The sequence below is a fragment of the Oncorhynchus mykiss genome, chromosome 23, assembly GCF_013265735.2.
Source record: "Oncorhynchus mykiss isolate Arlee chromosome 23, USDA_OmykA_1.1, whole genome shotgun sequence".
Taxonomy (NCBI): domain Eukaryota; kingdom Metazoa; phylum Chordata; class Actinopteri; order Salmoniformes; family Salmonidae; genus Oncorhynchus; species Oncorhynchus mykiss.
The window spans coordinates 35,558,147-35,577,228 of record NC_048587.1 but is presented as its reverse complement, the minus strand read 5'-3'; the positions used below and the strand labels follow the sequence as shown (position 1 = coordinate 35,577,228).

Here is a 19,082-nt window from a genome sequence, read left to right as displayed (position 1 = left end):
ACTCCCCTTATAAATAACAAGGTAATTCCTCCTGGTATCTCTGATAGCATTTTCCACCTCTGGTACCAGAAAGGTCGAGATGCAGTGTAAGATTATGCAAAGGGTTCATAGGACTCCCATTAAATGTAATAAATTGAAAGCAGAATTCTCTGATACCAGTTGTAAGTGTAAGAAGGAAAATGCGCTCATGGCCATCTGTTTTGAATTTAAAGATGTTCTGAGAAAATGTCAAAACAAAGCTGGAGGGCATGTTCATATAAGAATGGACCAATGGCTATTCTTACTACAGCCACACATTTTGTGACATTCAAATTATGAATTGTATGTAACGAAAATGTTAATTAAAAAAATATTAAAGCAATGAAAAATGAAGAGCAGAGAACTGAAAGGGAATGTGTAATTCTTATTGTTTTTGTATGTTTTTTTATTTGTTTTGGTGTTTGTTGGTTATGATCTGTTTCATTTTGTAATCTAAATATATCTACATATGTAAATATTTGTTTGACGTTGGCCTGACACAAGTAACATTAAATAATAATAATAATAATTACAACAACAACAAAATTATATATACAGTTGAAGTCTGACATTTACATACACCTTAGCCAAACACATTTAAACTCAGTTTTTCACAATTTCTGACATTTAAACCTAGTAAAATTCCCTGTCTTAGGTCAGTTAGGATCACCACTTTATTTTAAGAATGTGAAATGTCCGAATAATAGTAGAGAGAATGATTTATTTCAGCTTTTATTTCTTTCATCGCATTCCCAGTGAGTCAGAAGTTTACATACTGTACACTCAATTAGTATTTGGTAGCATTGCCTTTAAATTGTTTAACTTGGGTCAAATGTTTCGTGTAGCCTTCCACAAGCTTCCCACAATAAGTTGGGGGAATTTTGGCCCATTCCTCCTGACAGAGCTGGTGTAACTGAGTCAGGTTTGTAGGCCTCCTTGCTTGCACACGCTTTTTCAGTTCTGCCCACACATTTTCTATTGGATTGAAGTCAGGGCTTTGTGATGACCACTCCAATACCTTGACTTTGTTGTCCTTAGGCCATTTTGCCACAACTTTGGAAGTATGCTTGGGGTTGTTGTCCATTTGGAAGACACATTTGTGACCAAGCTTTAACTTCCTGACTGATGTCTTGAGATGTTGCTTCAATATATCCACATAATTTTCCTACCTCATGATGCCATCTATTTTGTGAAGTGCACCAGTCCCTCCTGCAGCAAAGCACCCCCACAACATGATGCTGCCACCCCCATGCTTCACGGTTGGGATGGTGTTCTTCGACTTGCAAGCCTCCCCCTTTTCCTACGAACATAACAATGGTCTTTATGGCCAAACATTCAAAAAAAAAATCATCAGACCAGAGGACATTTCTCCAAAAAGTGGGATCATTGTCCCCATGTGCAGTTGCAAACCGTGGTCTGGCTTTTTTACGGCTGTTTTGGAGCAGTGGCTTCTTCCTTGCTGAGCTGCCTTTCAGGTTATGTCGATATAAGATTAGTTTTACTGTGGATAATTCCTCCAGCATCTTCACAAGGTCCTTTGCTGTTTTTCTGGGATTGATTTGCACTTTTCGCACCAAAGTACGTTCATCTCTAGGAGACAGAACGTGTCTGCGTGGTCCCATGTTGTTTATACTTGCATACTATTGTTTGTACAGATGAACGTGGTACCTTCAGGCGTTTGGAATTTGCTCCCAAGGATGAACCAGACTTGTGGAGGTCTCAAATGTTTTTTTTTTAGGTCTTGGCTGATTTCTTTTGATTTTCCTATGATGTCAAGCAAATAAATACATCCACAGGTACACCTCAAATTGACTCAAATTATGTCAATATGTCTATCAGAAGCTTCTAAAGCCATGACATCATTTTCTGGAATTTTTCAAGCTGTTTAAAGGCACAGTCAACTTAGTGTATGTAAACTTCTGACCCACTGGAATTGTGATACAGTGTATTATAAGTGAAATAGTCTCTGTAAACAATTGTTGGAAAAATTACTTGTGTCATTCACAAAGTAGACCAACTTGCCAAAACTATAGTTTGTTAACAAGAAATTTGTGGAGTGGTTGAAAAATGAGTTTTAATGACTCCAGCCTAAGTGTATGTAAACTTACGACTTCAAATGCATATATTTATAAAAGAATACCTCATGATATGCTATAGACCATACTATTTACCAAGAGTTTATCTGTATTATTATTTTCCTTCATACTCTCTTCTGCCTTAGTGAAGCAAAATGCTAGGATTACCCTGACTGGTCTCTGCCTGGGGCCTCCAAATCACTAAGTCCACCCCTAAACTCAGGCATTGTCTCTGCAACACACATTGTCCCCACTCTTAATGACAGGTATGTGTGTGTGTGTGTGTGTGTGTGTGTGTGTGTGTGTGTGTGTGTGTGTGTGTGTGTGTGTGTGTGTGTGTGTGTGTGTGTGTGTGTGTGTGTGTGTGTGTGTGTGTGTGTGTGTGTGTGTGTGTGTGTGTGTGTGTGTGTGTGAGAGAGAGAGAATGGCATTGTCTTTCACAATTCTGCTTACAGAAGATCTCACACGATTCCAGGGGAGAGAATACAATAGGCTCGTAATACTGTCATCCAGAAGTAATGTAATATGGAACCTTTCCTTTGTGTCTGATGAATCTCAATGTTAGTCACTGGGAAGTAAAAAAAACCTGAAGAAAGATAGGATTTCAAACCTAGTATAAGAAATGAAACACAGAAACTTGCCAGTTAGGCTGGGCTGAAGCCGAAAAAGAAAGTAAATTCACATGGGCATCACAAGACCTAACTTCGCACATGCTCTACCAAGGTTTTCCAGCAACGTAGTGTAATACATATAAAACGTATAAGCACAGGAGGTTGGTGGCACCTTAATTGGGGAGCAAAGGCAGGTGATAATGGCTGGAGTGGAGTAAATGTAGAGTAAATGTAATTTCCATGTGTCTCATGCCATTCCATTCGCTTCGTTCCAACCATTAGTATGAGCCGTCCTCCCCTCAGCAGCCTCTACTGCATATAAGGGTGGTTTTCCGTACACAGACTTAGCCTATTTCTAAACTAACAAAGAGTAGAGATTGTACCTTGGAAGTGCTTCTTAGTCCTGGGAAATCGGCCCATAGAGAGTCACTTGTTATTGATAAGTCGCTAGATAAGTAGCTACACAGTACACTCTTTGTAAAAAAAAAAAGTGATTATTAAGAACCTAAAGGGAAAATCATTTTTGGTTCCTTTTCCACATATGGTTCTACAGTGCCTTGCAAAAGTTTTCACCCCCCTTGGTGTTTTTCCAATTTTGTTGCATTACAACCTGTAATTTAAATAGATTTTTATTTGGATTTATGTAATGGACATACACAAAATAGTCCAAATTGGTGAAGTGAAATGAAAAAAAGTATTGTTTCAAAAGATTCTTGTCACGCCCTGGTTGAAGTATTTTGTGTGTATCTTCATTTATTTGGTCAGGCCAGGGTGTGGCATGGGTTTTTGTATGTGGTGTGTTTTGTCCTGGGGTTTTGTTAGGTGTTGGGATTGTAGCTTAGTGGGGTGTTCTAGTGAAGTCTATGGCTGTCTGAAGTGGTTCTCAATCAGAGGCAGGTGTTTATCGTTGTCTCTGATTGGGAACCATATTTAGGCAGCCATATTCTTTGAGTGTTTCGTGGGTGATTGTTCCTGTCCTCTGTGTTAGTTTGCGTTTTTCGGTTTTCGTTACGTTTATTGTTTTTGTACAGTTCATGTTTCATCATTGTTAAATAAACAGGGATCGCAATAGCCACGCTGCATTTTGGTCCGACTCTCCTTCTACCGAAGAAAGCCGTTACAGAATCACCCACCACAACAGCACCAAGCGGCGTGGTAACGGGCAACAGCAGCGAAAGGAGGAAAGGACATGGGAGGACGTAATGGACAGCAAGAGTATGGACTATACTACTTGGGAGGAGATAGACAGGTGGGCGGTCGACCCAGAGAGAGTGCCGGAGCCCGCCTGGGATTCGTTGGAGCAGTGCGCGGAAGGTTATCGGAGAATGGAGTTTGCGAAGCAAGCACGGCGGCGCGGAAGGAAGCCCGAGAGTCAGCCCCAAAAATGTATTGGGGGGGGGGGGCTCAGGGAGAGTGTGGCAGAGTCAGGGTTCAGACCTGAGCCAACTCCCCCTGTTTATCGTGAGGAGCCAAGGAGGAGACCAGAACCAGAGCCGGTGTTGGAGATGAGCGAAGCAGAGACTGTGAAGGAGTTAATGGGGAAATTGGAGGAGAGAGTTATGAGGGAGTTGCTGTGTTGGTGCTTTAGGTACGATATTCGCCCGACGGAGCGTGTCGGGGATTTGATGGCACCTGGGTCAGTGCTCCATACTCGTCCTGAGGTGCGTGTTAGTCGGCAGGTGAAGATTGTGCCAGCCTCACGCACCAGGCCTCCTGTGCACCTCCCTAGCCTTGCACGTCCTGTGCCAGCCCTGCTCTCAAGCTCTCCAGTACGCCTTCACGGTCCGGTCCATCCTGTGCCACCTCCACACACCAGTCCTCCGGTGGCAGCTCCCCGCACCATGCTTCCTGTGCGTGTTCTCGGCCCAGTACCACCGGTGCCAGCACCACGCACCAGGCCTTCAGTGCGCCTCGCCTGTTCAGCGCTGCCAGAGCCTTTCTCCTCTCCAGCGCTGTCGGAGTCTCCCGCCTGTTTAGCGCTGTTAGAGCCTTTCTCCTCTCCAGCGCTGCCGGAGTCTTCCGCCTGTTCGGCGCAGTCAGAGCCTTCCTCCTCTCCAGCGCTGTCGGAGTCTCCTGCCTGTTCAGCGCAGCCAGAGCAGCCAGTCTGCATAGAGCAGCCAGTCTGCATGGAGCTGCCAGTCTGCATGGAGCTGCCAGTCTGCATGGAGCAGCCAGAGCTGCCAGTCTGCATGGAGCAGCCAGAGCTGCCAGTCTGCATGGAGCAGCCAGAGCTGCCAGTCTGCATGGAGCAGCCAGAGCTGCCAGTCTGCATGGAGCAGCCAGAGCTGCCAGTCTGCATGGAGCAGCCAGAGCTGCCAGTCTGCATGGAGCAGCCAGAGCTGCCAGTCTGCATGGAGCAGCCAGAGCTGCCAGTCAGCCAGAATCTTCCAGATCCGCCATTCAGCCAGGATCCGCCAGTTAGCCAGAATCTTCCAGATCCGCCATTCAGCCAGGATCTTCCAGATCCGCCAGTCAGCCAGGATCCGCCAGTCAGACATGATCTTCCAGATCTGCCAGTCAACCAGACTCTTTCAGATCTGCCAGTCAACCAGACTCTTCCAGATCCGCCAGTCAGCCAGGATCTGCCGGATCCAACTACCCGCCTGAGCTGCCCCTCAGTGCCGAGCTGCCCCTCAGTGCCGAGCTGCCCCTCAGTGCCGAGCTGCCCCTCAGTGCCGAGCTGCCCCTCAGTCCCGAGCTGCCCCTCAGTCCCGAGCTGCCCCTCAGTCCAGTGGGATTCTGGGTGAGGACTACTAGGCCATGGTCGGCAGCGAGGGTGGACTATCCTAGGACGCGAGGAGGAGGGACTAAGACATTGATAGAGTGGGGTCCACGTCCAGCGCCATAGCCGCCACCATGGACAGACGCCCACCCGGACCCTCCCTATTGTTTTGAGGTGCGTCCGGGAGTCCGCCCTGGTCGAAGTATTTTGTGTGTATCTTCATTTATTTGGTCAGGCCAGGGTGTGGCATGGGTTTTTGTATGTGATGTGTTTTGTCCTGGGGTTTTGTTAGGTGTTGGGATTGTAGCTTAGTGGGGTGTTCTAGTGAAGTCTATGGCTGTCTGAAGTGGTTCTCAATCAGAGGCAGGTGTTTATCGTTGTCTCTGATTGGGAACCATATTTAGGCAGCCACATTCTTTGAGTGTTTCATGGGTGATTGTTCCTGTCCTCTGTGTTAGTTTGCACCAGTTTAGGCTGTTTCGGTTTTCGTTACGTTTATTGTTTTTGTACAGTTCATGTTTCATCATTGTTAAATAAACATGGATCGCAATAGCCACGCTGCATTTTGGTCCGACTCTCCTTCTACCGAAGAAAGCCGTTACAATTCTAAACAATTAAATACGGAAAAGGGGTGCGTGCATAGGTATTTACCTAAATAAGATCTGGTGCAACCAATTACCTTTAGAAGTCACATAATTAGTTAGATTGCACACAGGTGGGCTTTATTTAAGTGTCACATGATCTGTCACATGACATCTATATATACACCTGTTCTGACAGTAACCAGTCTCCAACACCGCTAAGCAAGGGGCAACAACAAGCAAGCGGCATCATGAAGACCAAGGAGCTCTCCAAACAGGCCAGGGACAAAGTTGTGGAGAAGTACAGATCAGGGTTGGGTTATAAAAAAACATATCTGAAACTTTTAACATCCCACGGAGCACCATTAAATCCATTACTAAAAAATGGAATGAACAAACCTGCCAAGAGAGGGCTGCCTACCAAACCTCACGGACCAGGCAAGGAGGGCATTAATCAGAGAAGCAACAAAGAGACCAAAGATAATTCAATCGCCGCTGTGGAGCTCCTTCAGTGTTATCTGTCCATAGGACCGCATTAAGTCATACACTCCACAGAGCTGGGCTTTATGGAATAGTGGCCAGAAAAAAATAAGCAAACACGTACGGTGTTTTCCAAAAGGAATAGTTATACACGCTCAAGTTTTCAGTTGTTTTGTATCATTTCTTGTTTGTTTCACAATAAAAAGTATTTTGCATCTTCAAAGTGGTAGGCATGTTGTGTGCCTCAAATGATACCAACCCCCAAAAATATATTTTAATTCCAGGTTGTAAGGCAACAAAATTGGAAAAATGCAAAGGGGGGTGAATACTTTTCCAAGCCACTGTACATTAAAACCAAAAGGATTATACCAGGTAAAAATCTTATTTTATGGGACAGCCCAGAACCTTTTTTTTTTATGAGTGTACAGTTATTGTTGATATTTAAGTGTGTGAGTACCTTCACGGGGTGAAGAAATCAGACATTTCTTGTCCACAAGTCTTCTCTTTCCATGAATCAGGATAGGAATGTTGATCTAGCAACAGATTCCCCCTGTCCATGTGATGTTATTAGTTGTGAACAAAAGGCTAAACTGATCCTGAAAGAATTACCACCCTGGGGGAACCTTTCCAGTTCAAAAAGGTTCCTTGAGGAACCCCTCTGAAAACGGTCTTTGATGAATCCCTCTTGTAAAGGTATTATTTTTACCTTTTTAATAATATCTTGTAGAGGTGGCAGCCTATCAGAAGATTGGAGGTGTGGCTTTCATATATGTATTTTTGGCCACCCGTTAGAGTAAATGTAATTTCTGTTCATCATGTTTAAGTTTGTACACTGCAAATTAAAACTTTCCTTAAATATGTACGCATATTACATATTCCAATATAATATTAATAATACTAACATTACTGATTACATATAGTAATAAAGTGGTAACTATTCCAACTTAGTTTGTTTTGCACAGGCTTTTGAGGAACTCAGTGTTCAACCTTAACATGTGATGACAATACAACAGAGCAGATGAACCGGAATGACATTTACTCCACGGGTGGCCTAAAAATATACATCTGAAAGCCACTTTCATTTTGAATTTGAATGTTCTGGCATGTCTGCCTACAGGCCATTTGTTGGGATAGTTGTCTGTCTGAAAAGGACCCTCCCCGGGAACATTTTGTTTTTCCCTTTTAGAATTGACCAAGATAGTCTAGGTGGGATCATGATCCTGGGCACTGCGGTTACTAAGCCCAGCCTTCACACTCTTTATCATTGAGTCTGTGCCTCTGGAAATATTTTTTTTTTTTAGGACTATCATTTTCTCCACCAGGCTAGATGGATGTCATATGGTACAATCTGTTTGTCTCCCCTCTTTCCGTAGGCCTAGGCTATTGGTTACACTCAAGACAAGATTGTTTATAATTATCTAAGTTTGTCTGTGTCATTTTGTTAATTTTTGTGGTATTAAAAAATATTCTACATGTCTCCATGTAATGTGTTTAGAAAAGGAAAAAAAATTCTAGACCTCCTAAAATAATTTACCCCTGGGGCTGAGCCCCGAATGTGCCTCTATTCAGAATGGTCTTTTTAACTTTGTGAGTTCGATGAACTTTTAAGTCGTGAGTTAAATTAACATATTAGGCTGCAGTGACTAGGACTACTATTACCGAATGTAGGCTAGAGAGCCTGCGGGTCCCGACAGATCATTGCGGCGTGGCCGCATGTTTCATGCTGCGGGTGGAGCAGGTCGCTCACACAGACAACTATTTTTGTCCAGCTGATTTGTATGCTGTAGCCTAGGCCAACCAATTGTATTAACCTTTCTAGGGCAGACGGAACCCCTCGACAACATTCCACTGAAAAGTCAGCGCGCGAAATTCAAAAATATTTTTTTCAAATTGCTGGGACCATGGCTGGCAAGCGAGCTGCTTCACATATGCCTAAAATAGCATAGTGCATACCTGTAGCCTAGACCTCCTTATGACATTAGGAATGTTATTTTATTGTTCCTCTGCAAATGCGATGATAGATGCATGCAAGTTTATTATAAAGGTGAACTTTGACTCCCACCAACCATAACCATAGAAATAGAATTCCAAACATTGTGCAGTAAAAAAATCTTAACTTTAATAAAATAAATATTGCGTAACACATAATGCATTCAGGACAAGAAGTTAATTACAAAGTGGCTTCAATATGGGTTATATACATAATAAGTGCTACTTGAAGTCACTATCCATTTCTGAGACGGCAAGGCATTTTGGGACCCTGCTTGGGCTAACTGCTATAGAAACTCAGACAAAGCAACAACAAAAAATCATGAAAAATGTCATGTGAAAATGTCATTGGATGCATTTGCACCATCATTACGATTTTGTTAGTGTTGGTACGGCCTATTATTTGATGGTTTAAGAAAGTTACATTTTGGTTCTGGATCTCAGGCTATTCCTTTTTCTTCCTCTTCATCCTCAAACACCTCCTCCTCAGTGGTGGCATCCTGGTACTGCTGGTACTCAGACACCAGGTCATTCATGTTGCTCTCGGCCTCGGTGAACTCCATCTCGTCCATTCCCTCTCCCGTGTACCAGTGCAGGAAGGCCTTGCGACGGAACATAGCGGTGAACTGCTCAGAGAGACGCTTGAACAGCTCCTGGATGGCTGTATTGTTACCTATGAAGGTGGCGGACAGCTTGAGTCCAGGGGGTGGGATATTACAGACCGCTGTCTTAATGTTGTTGGGGATCCAGTCCACAAAGTAGCTGCTGTTCTTGTTCTGAATGGCCAGCATCTGCTCGTCCACCTCCCTCATAGACATGTGACCCCGGAACACCATCGCCGCAGTGAGGTAGCGCCCGTTACGCGGGTCGCAGGCTGCCATCATGTTCTTGGCGTCGAACGCCTGCTGGGTGAGTTCAGGCACGGTGAGAGCACGGTACTGCAGGCCCCCCCTGTTAGTGAGCGGGGCGAAGCCCAGTATGAAGAAGTGCAGGCGGGGGAAGGGTACCATGTTGACGGCCAGCTTGCGGAGGTCGGCGTTGAGCTGGCCTGGGAAGCGAAGGCATGTGGTCACCCCGCTCATGGTGACCGACACCAAGTGGTTGAGGTCTCCGTAGGTGGGTGTGGGGAGCTTGAGCTTGCGGAAGCAGATGTCGTAGATCGCCTCATTGTCGATGCAGAAAGTTTCGTCTGTGTTCTCTAGAAGCTGGTGAACAGAGAGGGTGGCGTTGTAGGGCTCCACCACCGTGTCCGATACCTTAGGGGAGGGGACCACGCTGAAGGTGGCCATCATACGGTCGGGGTACTCCTCCTGGATCTTGTTGATGAGTAGGGTCCCCATACCAGAGCCTGTGCCCCCGCCCAGGGAGTGGGTAAGCTGGAAGCCCTGGAGACAGTCACAGTTATCTGCCTCCTTCCTCACCACGTCCATCACTGCTTCCACTAGCTCTGCTCCCTCTGTGTAGTGGCCCTTAGCCCAGTTGTTACCAGCTCCACTCTGACCTAGAGCATGGGGGGAGATAAGGTCGTTTGTTATAAGGATAACTTAAGCTGGTTTATGGATGATTTAGGCAGCTATTAATGTACACAGTGAGCAAAATTGGTTTGGTGACATCATCACAAAGCAGAGACCCCCACTGACCGAAGATGAAATTGTCCGGTTTAAAGAGGTGTCCTATGTGTCCGCAGCGCACACTGTCCATTGTTCCTGGCTCCAGGTCCACTAGGATGGCCCTGGGGACATACTTGGAGACTGGGGCGAGACAATCACACAGAGACACATGATTAAGGGAATGGACTGGATAAATGCGCACATTGCTGCATGTAGTTCCCTAATACATTTGAGAGCGCAATGAGAATTACTTTGATCACTGTTACTGCACTAAAACATTTTATTAATACACTAATGTAAATACACAAGGGATGTTTACAGAGATTGACATAGAATGTTGACTCCTGTATTAAAGACACAGAGAGACTCACACGAGGATTCGGTGAAGTAGACACTGATCTTGTCCAGCTGAAGGTCTGAGTCGCCCACATAGTCCCCAGTGCAGTTGATTCCATGCTCCTCACTAATCACCTCCCAGAACTAGACAGAGAGCACAGTCAAATCTAACCAAACACCTCTGAAAAAGTAAATGATATTGATGATAGAAAGAAGGAGAACAAGACAGTGATAGAGAGAGAGAGAGCGGGGGACTGAGTACTGAATTTTTATCTCTTTATATTATACATCACCTTTGCGCCGATCTGGTTGCCACACTGGCCAGCCTGAATGTAAACGATTTCTCGCATCCTTTCCTTTGTGCAATGTGTATTTATCCTCTTGCAGATGTCAGAGAGCCCTGATCCCAGTCTCACACCAAGGTAAAGTGTTTGGGATGTGTTCAATGGACTGTTGACCGGACAATTTATCTTGCACTTCTATTGGACGCCTGTGGGTTTGGCGTGTAGGACTGAGTGGGGTTGCATCCTGGAGCACGGCACAGACTTTAAAATCTATTGGTCTGCATTGTACTCACACAGAGCCTAGTGAGGGATTAGTAGTTAGCACCTGCAGAAGTATCGAACCAGAACCACTGCTAGCTACCCCTCAACTGAACATTGTATACATAGTTCTCGTAGTCCTCTGTGACCCCTCGCAGTGTTAGCGACAGCTGCTAAATTCTGTGTTTGATTCTCAGTGTGAGTAAGCCTCCAACGCTAATTAGCCACACAGTATGGGTTAGCCCGCTAACTTCCTGTACTGCGAGAAATACAGCTGGATAAATTAGGGCTTTAGCAGGGGCCACCCTTTTCCCTATTTGGTGATCTACATGGGTCCTGGTCAAAAGTAGGATATAATAATAACCCTAGGTACATGGGTTACTGCTGAAGCACTTTCAATAAATTATAGGGAAAATGTAATATTTTGTAATGTTCTTCACTTTAGGTCATAATGTGGATCTGACAGGAATCACTCATAGTCAGATGTATGCATGTACCAAGGAGGTAGGGGTAACGATGACAAATCCTAACATTTTAAATGTTCTTGTTTTGCTCTGCTAATATGGAGTGCACCTGTGCACAAAACCTGTGCACAAAACCTGCCTTAAGGACCATGTTTAATTTACAGAACGGGGTAGGCCTACATGGAGGAATATTGGGGAGGGACATGGTTTAAACATTATTTCAGTCTAGGGGAGGGTTTAGTGTTTTTTTATTTCAGTCTAGGGGAGGGTTTAGTGTTTTTATTTCAGTCTAGGGGAGGGTTTAGTGTTTTCATTTCAGTCTAGGGGAGGGTTTAGTGTTTTCATTTCAGTCTAGGGGAGGGTTTAGTGTTTTTATTTCAGTCCAGGGGAGGGTTTAGTGTTTTTATTTCAGTCCAGGGGAGGGTTTAGTGTTTTTATTTCAGTCTAGGGGAGGGTTTGTAATTGATAAAAGTTAAATATTTCCAAATGTTTTAGAATTATTTGCTAATTATTATATCTCTATGTTCCTGATGCCGACCCTAATCACTATGTCTGGTCATTAGTATATCATAGCCTCTCAACTGGAGAACTAATTAGAGCAGATGCTATACTGCTGAGTCAGGTTCACACACACACACGCACCCACAGGCACACGCACCCACAGGCACACGCACCCACAGGCACACGCACCCACAGGCACACGCACCCACAGGCACACACGTACTTTAATAAATGATTATTCATTCTTAACTTTCTCTCTCTCGCTCTCTCTCATCCCTCCTCTCATCCCTCCCGTCCTCAATCTCCCCCCAGGTCTGTTGGGCTGCAGACGTTTCCAGTCCTCAGTAGTGAACTACAGTACTCTGCTACTAGAGGAGGACAAGGGTCTTCTCTATGTGGGGGCCCGGGGGGCCGCGTTCTCTCTCAACGCCACAGACATCTCAGACAGCACAGCTCGCACTGTAAGAGGGAGAGCAAGATTGTGCATACGTGTGATTTCAGGGAACTTACAGTAGAGGATTTAGGATCTTACCACTCCCACTATTTTATACAAAATATCTTTATTGCAAGGTAAACAACCCCACCTTGAGTCATTGGCTAGGTCCTAATTATCACTCCTTCCTCCCAAAGTGTGCACTTGTTCACTTTCCTCCAATGATTTGAAAGACATGACTGATATAAAAAATGTGGGTCATGCCTACACCAATCCAATGCTTTTCAGATTTGTGGGAACTGGGAAGTAGTGAACGAGTGTACACTTCAGGAAAAGGGAGATATTATTAGGACGCAGTGACTGTCTCTCCAAGAACATTAGCCCACTGTCTAGTTATCCTTAAGGGCACAAAATTATGATCTTCTGTCACTTAATCTAGCCACACTAGGACAGAAACTCAACGCCCTGTTTCACATGACACCCTGCCATAAAACTGTTGTAAACGTAGTTAGCCAAGAACCCTTGTTAACGTTCCAGTAACATAGTATAGATGCTCCACAAAGATCAAGTAGTAGAAGTGTGTGATAGATTTGTACAGATTAAACATTTCAAACTGTCATGAACAACACTCCCTTCTTTCTCTCTCACCTGAACTGATCCTTTATTGTCTAACTCTCTCTGTCTCTCTCCCTCTATCGCTGTCTCTCTCTCACCTGAACTGATCCTTTATTGTCTAACTCTCTCTGTCTCTCTCCCTCTATCGCTGTCTCTCTCTCACCTGAACTGATCCTTTATTGTCTAACTCTCTCTCTCTCTCCCTCTATCGCTGTCTCTCTCTCACCTGAACTGATCCTTTATTGTCTAACTCTCTCTCTCTCCCTCTATCGCTGTCTCTCTCTCACCTGAACTGATCCTTTATTGTCTAACTCTCTCTGTCTCTCTCTCCCTCTATCGCTGTCTCTCTCCCTCTATCGCTGTCTCTCTCCCTCTATCGCTGTCTCTCTCCCTCTATCGCTGTCTCTCTCTCCCTCTATCGCTGTCTCTCTCTCCCTCTATCGCTGTCTCTCTCTCCCTCTATCACTGTCTCTCTCCCTTTTTCCCTTTCTCTCGCTCTCTCTCTTTCTCCTATCAGATTGAATGGGAAGCCTCGACGGAGCAAAAACAGCAGTGTCTGAGCAAAGGGAAAGACAATAAGGTAGGTATCTTTATTTCTTCATATCCCAGCTAGTGTGCATCTTCTCCTTAGAGCACAACCTATCCCTCTCTCTCTTTCTTATTCTCTGTGATATGTTTATTATTTTGCAGAGTGCCTTCATCACAACCTCTCTCTTTCTCTCTCCAGCTCTCTTCCTCACCCTCTCTTTATCCCTCTCTCTCCCAAGGAGGTTTAAATCTACTCATCTCAACATTTCTTTCCCTCCCTCTCTCATGTCTCATAGGCTCTCTCTCTCTCTCTCTCTCTCTCTCTCTCTCTTAATGTATTCTCTCTCTCAACAGACAGAGTGTTATAACCACATCAGGTTTCTCCAGAGATTTAACTCAACTCATCTCTACATGTGTGGGACTTACGCCTTCAGACCTCTCTGTGCATACATAGTAAGGAATCGAAGCATACTAAGTCATAGAATGAACATGCATAAAACATGTAATAATAATTTCTCAATGGGTTATTTCTATTCTAGCTATTTAGAAAAACTCCTTCAAGCTATTGTGTCAGTCGATTCTCTCCCCCTTCCACAGTAATTGACACAATATGAAACATTATGCTATACGTGGATGTCGATCTAAGGCAGCCACCCGCACCTCTCTGATTCAGAGGGGTTGGGTTAAATGCGGAACACACATTTCAGTGGAAGGCATTCAGTTGTACAGCTGACTAGGTATCCCGCTTTCCCCTTATAGCACTGTGTCACTAGCTGCCCTAACCTCCTGTTCTCATGTGTAGGATGAGGGGAGGTTTAAAGTATCATCTGAGTTTGAGGAGGGCCGAGAGAAGTGTCCATATGGACCTGCTACAGGCTACACTGGCCTCATCGTAGGTAAGACAACCATTCTTAGACCCTGTATACATGACTACTGTACATCCTTTATGGCGATGTGTTCTGTCACCAAACATGAGAGACAATGTTTTGGCCAGGTGTAGATATAAAAAAATATATATATACATTTTTAATTTGAACACAAATTGTAAAACAATTATTATATATATTTATTTTTGTTTGGGGGGGGGGGTATTTTTCACAATTTTTATTTATGCTCAATGCTGATGTCATACTTGTTCTGAAATGTAAACCTACCAATAACCATTGCTGTTCTTGTATTGGTCCAGACCAGCAGATGTACACAGCGTCTCAGTATGAGTTCCGGGGCTTCCCGGATGTCCGACGTAACTTCCCCTCCCCCACGGTGAGGACAGAGGAGGCACCCACACGCTGGTTACATGGTGAGTACCCTGGGGCTAGAAGAGATCCTTACAAAGAACACACGCTGGTTAGATGGTGAGTACCCTGGGTTTGGATCAAATCCTCTCAAAGGACCTATACCTATGAGCCCCTCCCTCCCGCTCTCCAGGTTCTTTGGCCTTTATGGTCCTTCTCAAAGATCTATTTGAATGCTTATTTTCATGCTCAAGTCACCAGATCTTCAAAGAAGACAAGCAGCACCTTCTGTTCTGCCTGTTATTTAAAAGGATAGGTTTTATTTGCTTGAACAGTTTTAATTCATTTCTAAGTGAAGAGTTGGCATGTTTCATTACGCTGTCTGTGTTTCTTTGTTCCCCAGAGGCTGACTTTGTGGGCAGTGCCCTGGTGAGGGAGAGTGAGGGCAGTACCACCGGAGATGACGATAAAATCTATTACTTCTTTACTGAGAAGAGCCAGGAGCAGACACCATACTACAGCCACATTAGAGTGGCACGGGTTGGACGAGTCTGTAAGGTGAGGAGAGGTGTAAGGGAGTGAGGAGGGTGTGGGTTGGAAGGGAGGTTGAGAAGAGCCAGGAGCAGACACCATGTGAAGCCAGGAGAGAGTGGTGAGGAGGGAGAAAGAGATGAAGGAAGAGCAGGGTAGGGTGGCCCTGTGGGCATTAGGCACTGACTTACTGTACCAGGGCAAGGACTTTTAGACACTGAAGAAAATGTCAAAGTGAGATATTATTTGTTGAGGACAGGTGTCAAATGATCTGATTTGATCAGCTTAGATACCATACCACCTGGTCAACACTTCTGAGCATTGTGCTCCTGAAAAACCGCTTGCCCTCGACTTTAGTAGAAAGAGAGAGTGTGTTTTGATGTCTACGTTGCCTCTGGCTTGCCCTCTGAGCTGTGTGTGTGTGTGTGTGTGTGTGTGTGTGTGTGTGTGTGTGTGTGTGTGTGTGTGTGTGTGTGCGCTTCTCAGCAGCAGATAACACTCTCGAATGCAGAGTGCACCTGATGTCTAGTGTGTATCACCCCTCTCAACAGGGTTGCTAATGGGCTTTCACAGGGCTGTGCTGTTGCTAAGCAGACACAGATGCAAACACACACACACACACACACACACTCCCATGGCTATGCTCTCTGTCTCGTGTCTTAGCTCCGGGGGAGCTGTAGATTGAAAAAGTAAACAACGTTGCAGATACGATAACCTCCCTTGACCCTCCTTTGTGCCCAAGAAAGGCATGTTCTCTGGACTTAGTTTAGGTTGTCCATATGTTGAGTGCTAACCTTATTTCTCCTCCTGTTCCCTCTTCTTCTCTTTCATCCTCCTCTTCTCCCCTGTCCTCTTCTCACTCCCCCCCATCTTCTCCTCTCCCATCCCCCTCTCCCTCCACCCTCCTCCTCTACCCTCCTACTCTCCTCCTCCTCCCCCCTCCCTCCTCCTCCCTCTCTCGTAGGGAGACCGAGGAGGTCTTTTGACCCTCCAGAAGAGGTGGACATCGTTCCTGAAGGCCAGACTGGTGTGTTCCCTGCCGGAATATGACTTCCACTTCAACGTGTTGAGGAGTGTGTACACGCTGTCGGGGGACACACCTCACGACACGCTGTTCTACGGCGTCTTTGGTCTCGAGTGGTGAGTAGTAGTAGAACTAGATGTATATGAGATGTATATGAGATGTATATGAGATGTATGTGAGATGTATGTGAGATGTATGTGAGATGTATATGAGATGTATGTGAGATGTATATGAGATGTATATGAGAGAGAGACTGTAGTTATGACCTCTATGGTCAGGTTACACTTGGCAATGTCAATGATGGGTTGGCTGTGTGTATGAGAGACCGCAATGTCCTCTGACTGTCTGAGTATCAGGTGATATAGTAGCTCAGCTCTGGTCACTAACGCTCTCTCCCAGTCTTTTTTTTCCATTCCCATAAAGGGCCGCATTCCTTCTTTTGTTTACCTTTCCTTCTCTTCTCTCCCACTCATACCTTCTCTTATCCTTCACGCCTACACTCTTCTCATTCTCCCTCTCTCTGTTCACCTCACTCCCTTTTTTACTTGTCAAAGGAGACGTAGAGCTTCTCTTGATTAGCTTTGAACAATTCTCTTTGTCACCATGCCCCCTGCTCTCTCTCTCTCTCTCTCTCTCTCTCTCTCTCTCTCTCTCTCTCTCTCTCTCTCTCTCTCTTCATCTCCTCTATGTCAATCTCTGATCCTGATCTATTTTAGCTGGCGCTGTAGTAACACCTAAGGTTTACTGCTGGTGGTCGTGTGTGTGTGTGTGTGTGTGTGTGTGTGTGTGTGTGTGTGTGTGTGTGTGTGTGTGTGTGTGTGTGTGTGTGTGTGTGTGACCCAGGTCAATGAACATATCCATTGGGAGAGAGAGATGTTTATACCGAATCAGTTTGTGACGTGTCCTCTCTGAGTGCTGTAGTGTTTACAGACCATGTCCCTGGAGACAGCACTGTTTGTATTAGGAACCTAGCTATGAGCTCTCCTGGATTGGGACAGTCACTTGTACCTCTTCACCAGACCTGGTCCAAATAGTATTAGTTTTCTCTCCAATATTTTGGGAATTCTTAATTGAGTGACTTCATTTATCTTGTCCAACCTAATGAAACCAGTGGAATAGATGGAATAGTCCCAAACCCTATTTCTTTATGTGGGATATCACAAACTGTTTAGGGCAACTGTTGATCATATCAACGTCTTCTTATGTTACGGCAACCTTAAATTGTGTGTGTGTGTGTGTGTGTGTACTATAGGAAGAACGTGAAGGCGTCGGCAGTGTGCCAGTTTTCTCTGTCTGAGCTCCAGCGGGTCTTTGATGGGCCCTACATAGAGAACCAGGACTCTGGAGCCAAATGGAGCGAGTACACTGGCAAGGTCCCTGACCCACGACCTGGATCAGTGAGTGTCACACACGCCTTGTCTTTTGCTGTCCAAGCAGACTTCTATATAACAGGCCCAGTCAGGTCTTCTTAGAGTTTCCCCTAATCTATCTCCTCTTTCCCCAGCATCCCAACATCCAATCTACTGAGTCTAAATACTCACATGAAGAACTGGGGAGAGGGAGAGATTGAGACAATAAAGGGTGGGGAGGGAGAAAGGTTGAGGAGTGAGGGGGAGAGAGGGGTTTATAAAAACAGAGTGATAAACAGACTGAGGAGGAGGGACTGGGAAGGAGAGAGAGGAAAGATGGAAAAAGTGATCATAGAGCTGAGTGGCAGCTTCTTGGATGAGGATCAAATGGAAGGAGCTTATGTCGTTGAAAGCCATTTTCTATGGTGATTATTGCTGGGCCGAGACTCTGTGCAGTTATGATGATGACTTATTATAGGTTCCAAAGGAATGACATCATTAATGAGACGGGTCGTGATCCACAGTAGTGTCGTTTCAATGCCGAAAAGCTTAATTTCCGCTCTCCGGGTCTAGCTGTGAAATGGGGTAGAAGAAGTAACGGTTCTGGGTCTTAACTGTAGTGGCAGTGTCAAAGCCTCTTAGCAGAGTTGGCAATGACATCTTACAGAGGACAAAGTCAGAGAAGTTGTTCGCTTAGTCAGGTGGAGAAAGATAAGCAGCTTGCACACACTGACTTTTCAACTCATAGTGGCTAATAGGTCACAGGAGGCTGCTGAGGGGAGGACAGCTCATTATAATGGCTGGAATGGAGTAAATGGAATGGTATCAAACACACGTGTTTGATGAGTTCGATTACCATTCCAGGGCTATATCTTCCACTCATCTCTCTCTATCCATCTACAGTATCTATCCCCATTAATGTATTCATCCATCCATCCAGACCATTTGAGAGCCAGAGGCCTCAACTCTACCTCTTTCTCTCCTCTATCCCTCTCTCTTCTGAATGTATTTTTCTTAACCCCTCGCTCCAGTGTATAGCCGACCCGTTGAGATCTAGAAGTGTCAACTCCTTCCTCTCATCCCCCTCTCTCTCCATCCTTCTCATACCCTCTTCCCTCGTCTATAGTGTATAACAGACCAGTTGAGATCCAGAGGTATCAACTCCTCCACCTCCTTGCCAGACGACGTGTTGAACTTTGTGAGGAGACACCCTCTGATGTCCCAGCAAGTCATGTCTACAGAGCAGCGCCCTCTGTTGTTCAGGAGGACCACAGACTACACCCAGCTGGCGGCTCACAGGGTGGAGGGGCTGGACGGGCAGAACTACCATGTACTGTTCATGGGCACAGGTTGGTGGGGGTGTAGAGAGGGGGAGGGTTATGGTGTGCATGTGTTATGCTGTGTGTTTGCGTACATGTGATTCATTTGTGTGTCACTA

At 45.2% G+C, this 19,082-nt stretch overlaps 2 protein-coding genes across 3 annotated transcripts in view; one reads left to right on the top strand and one right to left on the bottom strand.

Annotated features, from left to right (window-relative positions):
• LOC110503108 (semaphorin-4G) overlaps positions 1 to 19,082 on the top strand; it is a 55,048-nt gene that overhangs the window by 23,393 nt on the left and 12,573 nt on the right. For both annotated transcript variants that reach the window (XM_036960335.1, XM_036960336.1), the window contains exons 3-11: positions 12,242 to 12,390; positions 13,495 to 13,557; positions 13,860 to 13,958; positions 14,308 to 14,401; positions 14,692 to 14,805; positions 15,144 to 15,298; positions 16,236 to 16,411; positions 17,548 to 17,692; positions 18,771 to 18,993. In XM_036960335.1, coding sequence (XP_036816230.1) covers positions 12,242 to 12,390; positions 13,495 to 13,557; positions 13,860 to 13,958; positions 14,308 to 14,401; positions 14,692 to 14,805; positions 15,144 to 15,298; positions 16,236 to 16,411; positions 17,548 to 17,692; positions 18,771 to 18,993 — 1,218 coding nt within the window. The remainder of the gene's footprint in view (positions 1 to 12,241; positions 12,391 to 13,494; positions 13,558 to 13,859; positions 13,959 to 14,307; positions 14,402 to 14,691; positions 14,806 to 15,143; positions 15,299 to 16,235; positions 16,412 to 17,547; positions 17,693 to 18,770; positions 18,994 to 19,082) is intronic.
• LOC110502655 (tubulin beta chain-like) lies at positions 8,849 to 11,720 on the bottom strand. The gene is made up of 4 exons (XM_021580863.2): positions 10,716 to 11,720; positions 10,458 to 10,566; positions 10,117 to 10,227; positions 8,849 to 9,977 (listed from the first exon to the last, which is right to left on the bottom strand). The coding sequence occupies exons 1-4, from the start codon at positions 10,770 to 10,772 to the stop codon at positions 8,917 to 8,919; spliced, it is 1,338 nt and encodes a 445-aa protein (XP_021436538.1). The 5' UTR covers positions 10,773 to 11,720; the 3' UTR covers positions 8,849 to 8,916.

Coding starts and splice junctions, on each gene's coding strand:
- LOC110502655 (XM_021580863.2), bottom strand. CDS start 10,772: ATGCGAGAAATCGTTTACATTCAGGCTGGCCAGTGTGGCAACCAGATC. Junction 10,228..10,457: donor CTACTTCACCGAATCCTCGT/GTGAGTCTCTCT, acceptor GTCTCGCCCCAG/TCTCCAAGTATGTCCCCAGG. Junction 9,978..10,116: donor ACCGGACAATTTCATCTTCG/GTCAGTGGGGGT, acceptor CCCATGCTCTAG/GTCAGAGTGGAGCTGGTAAC.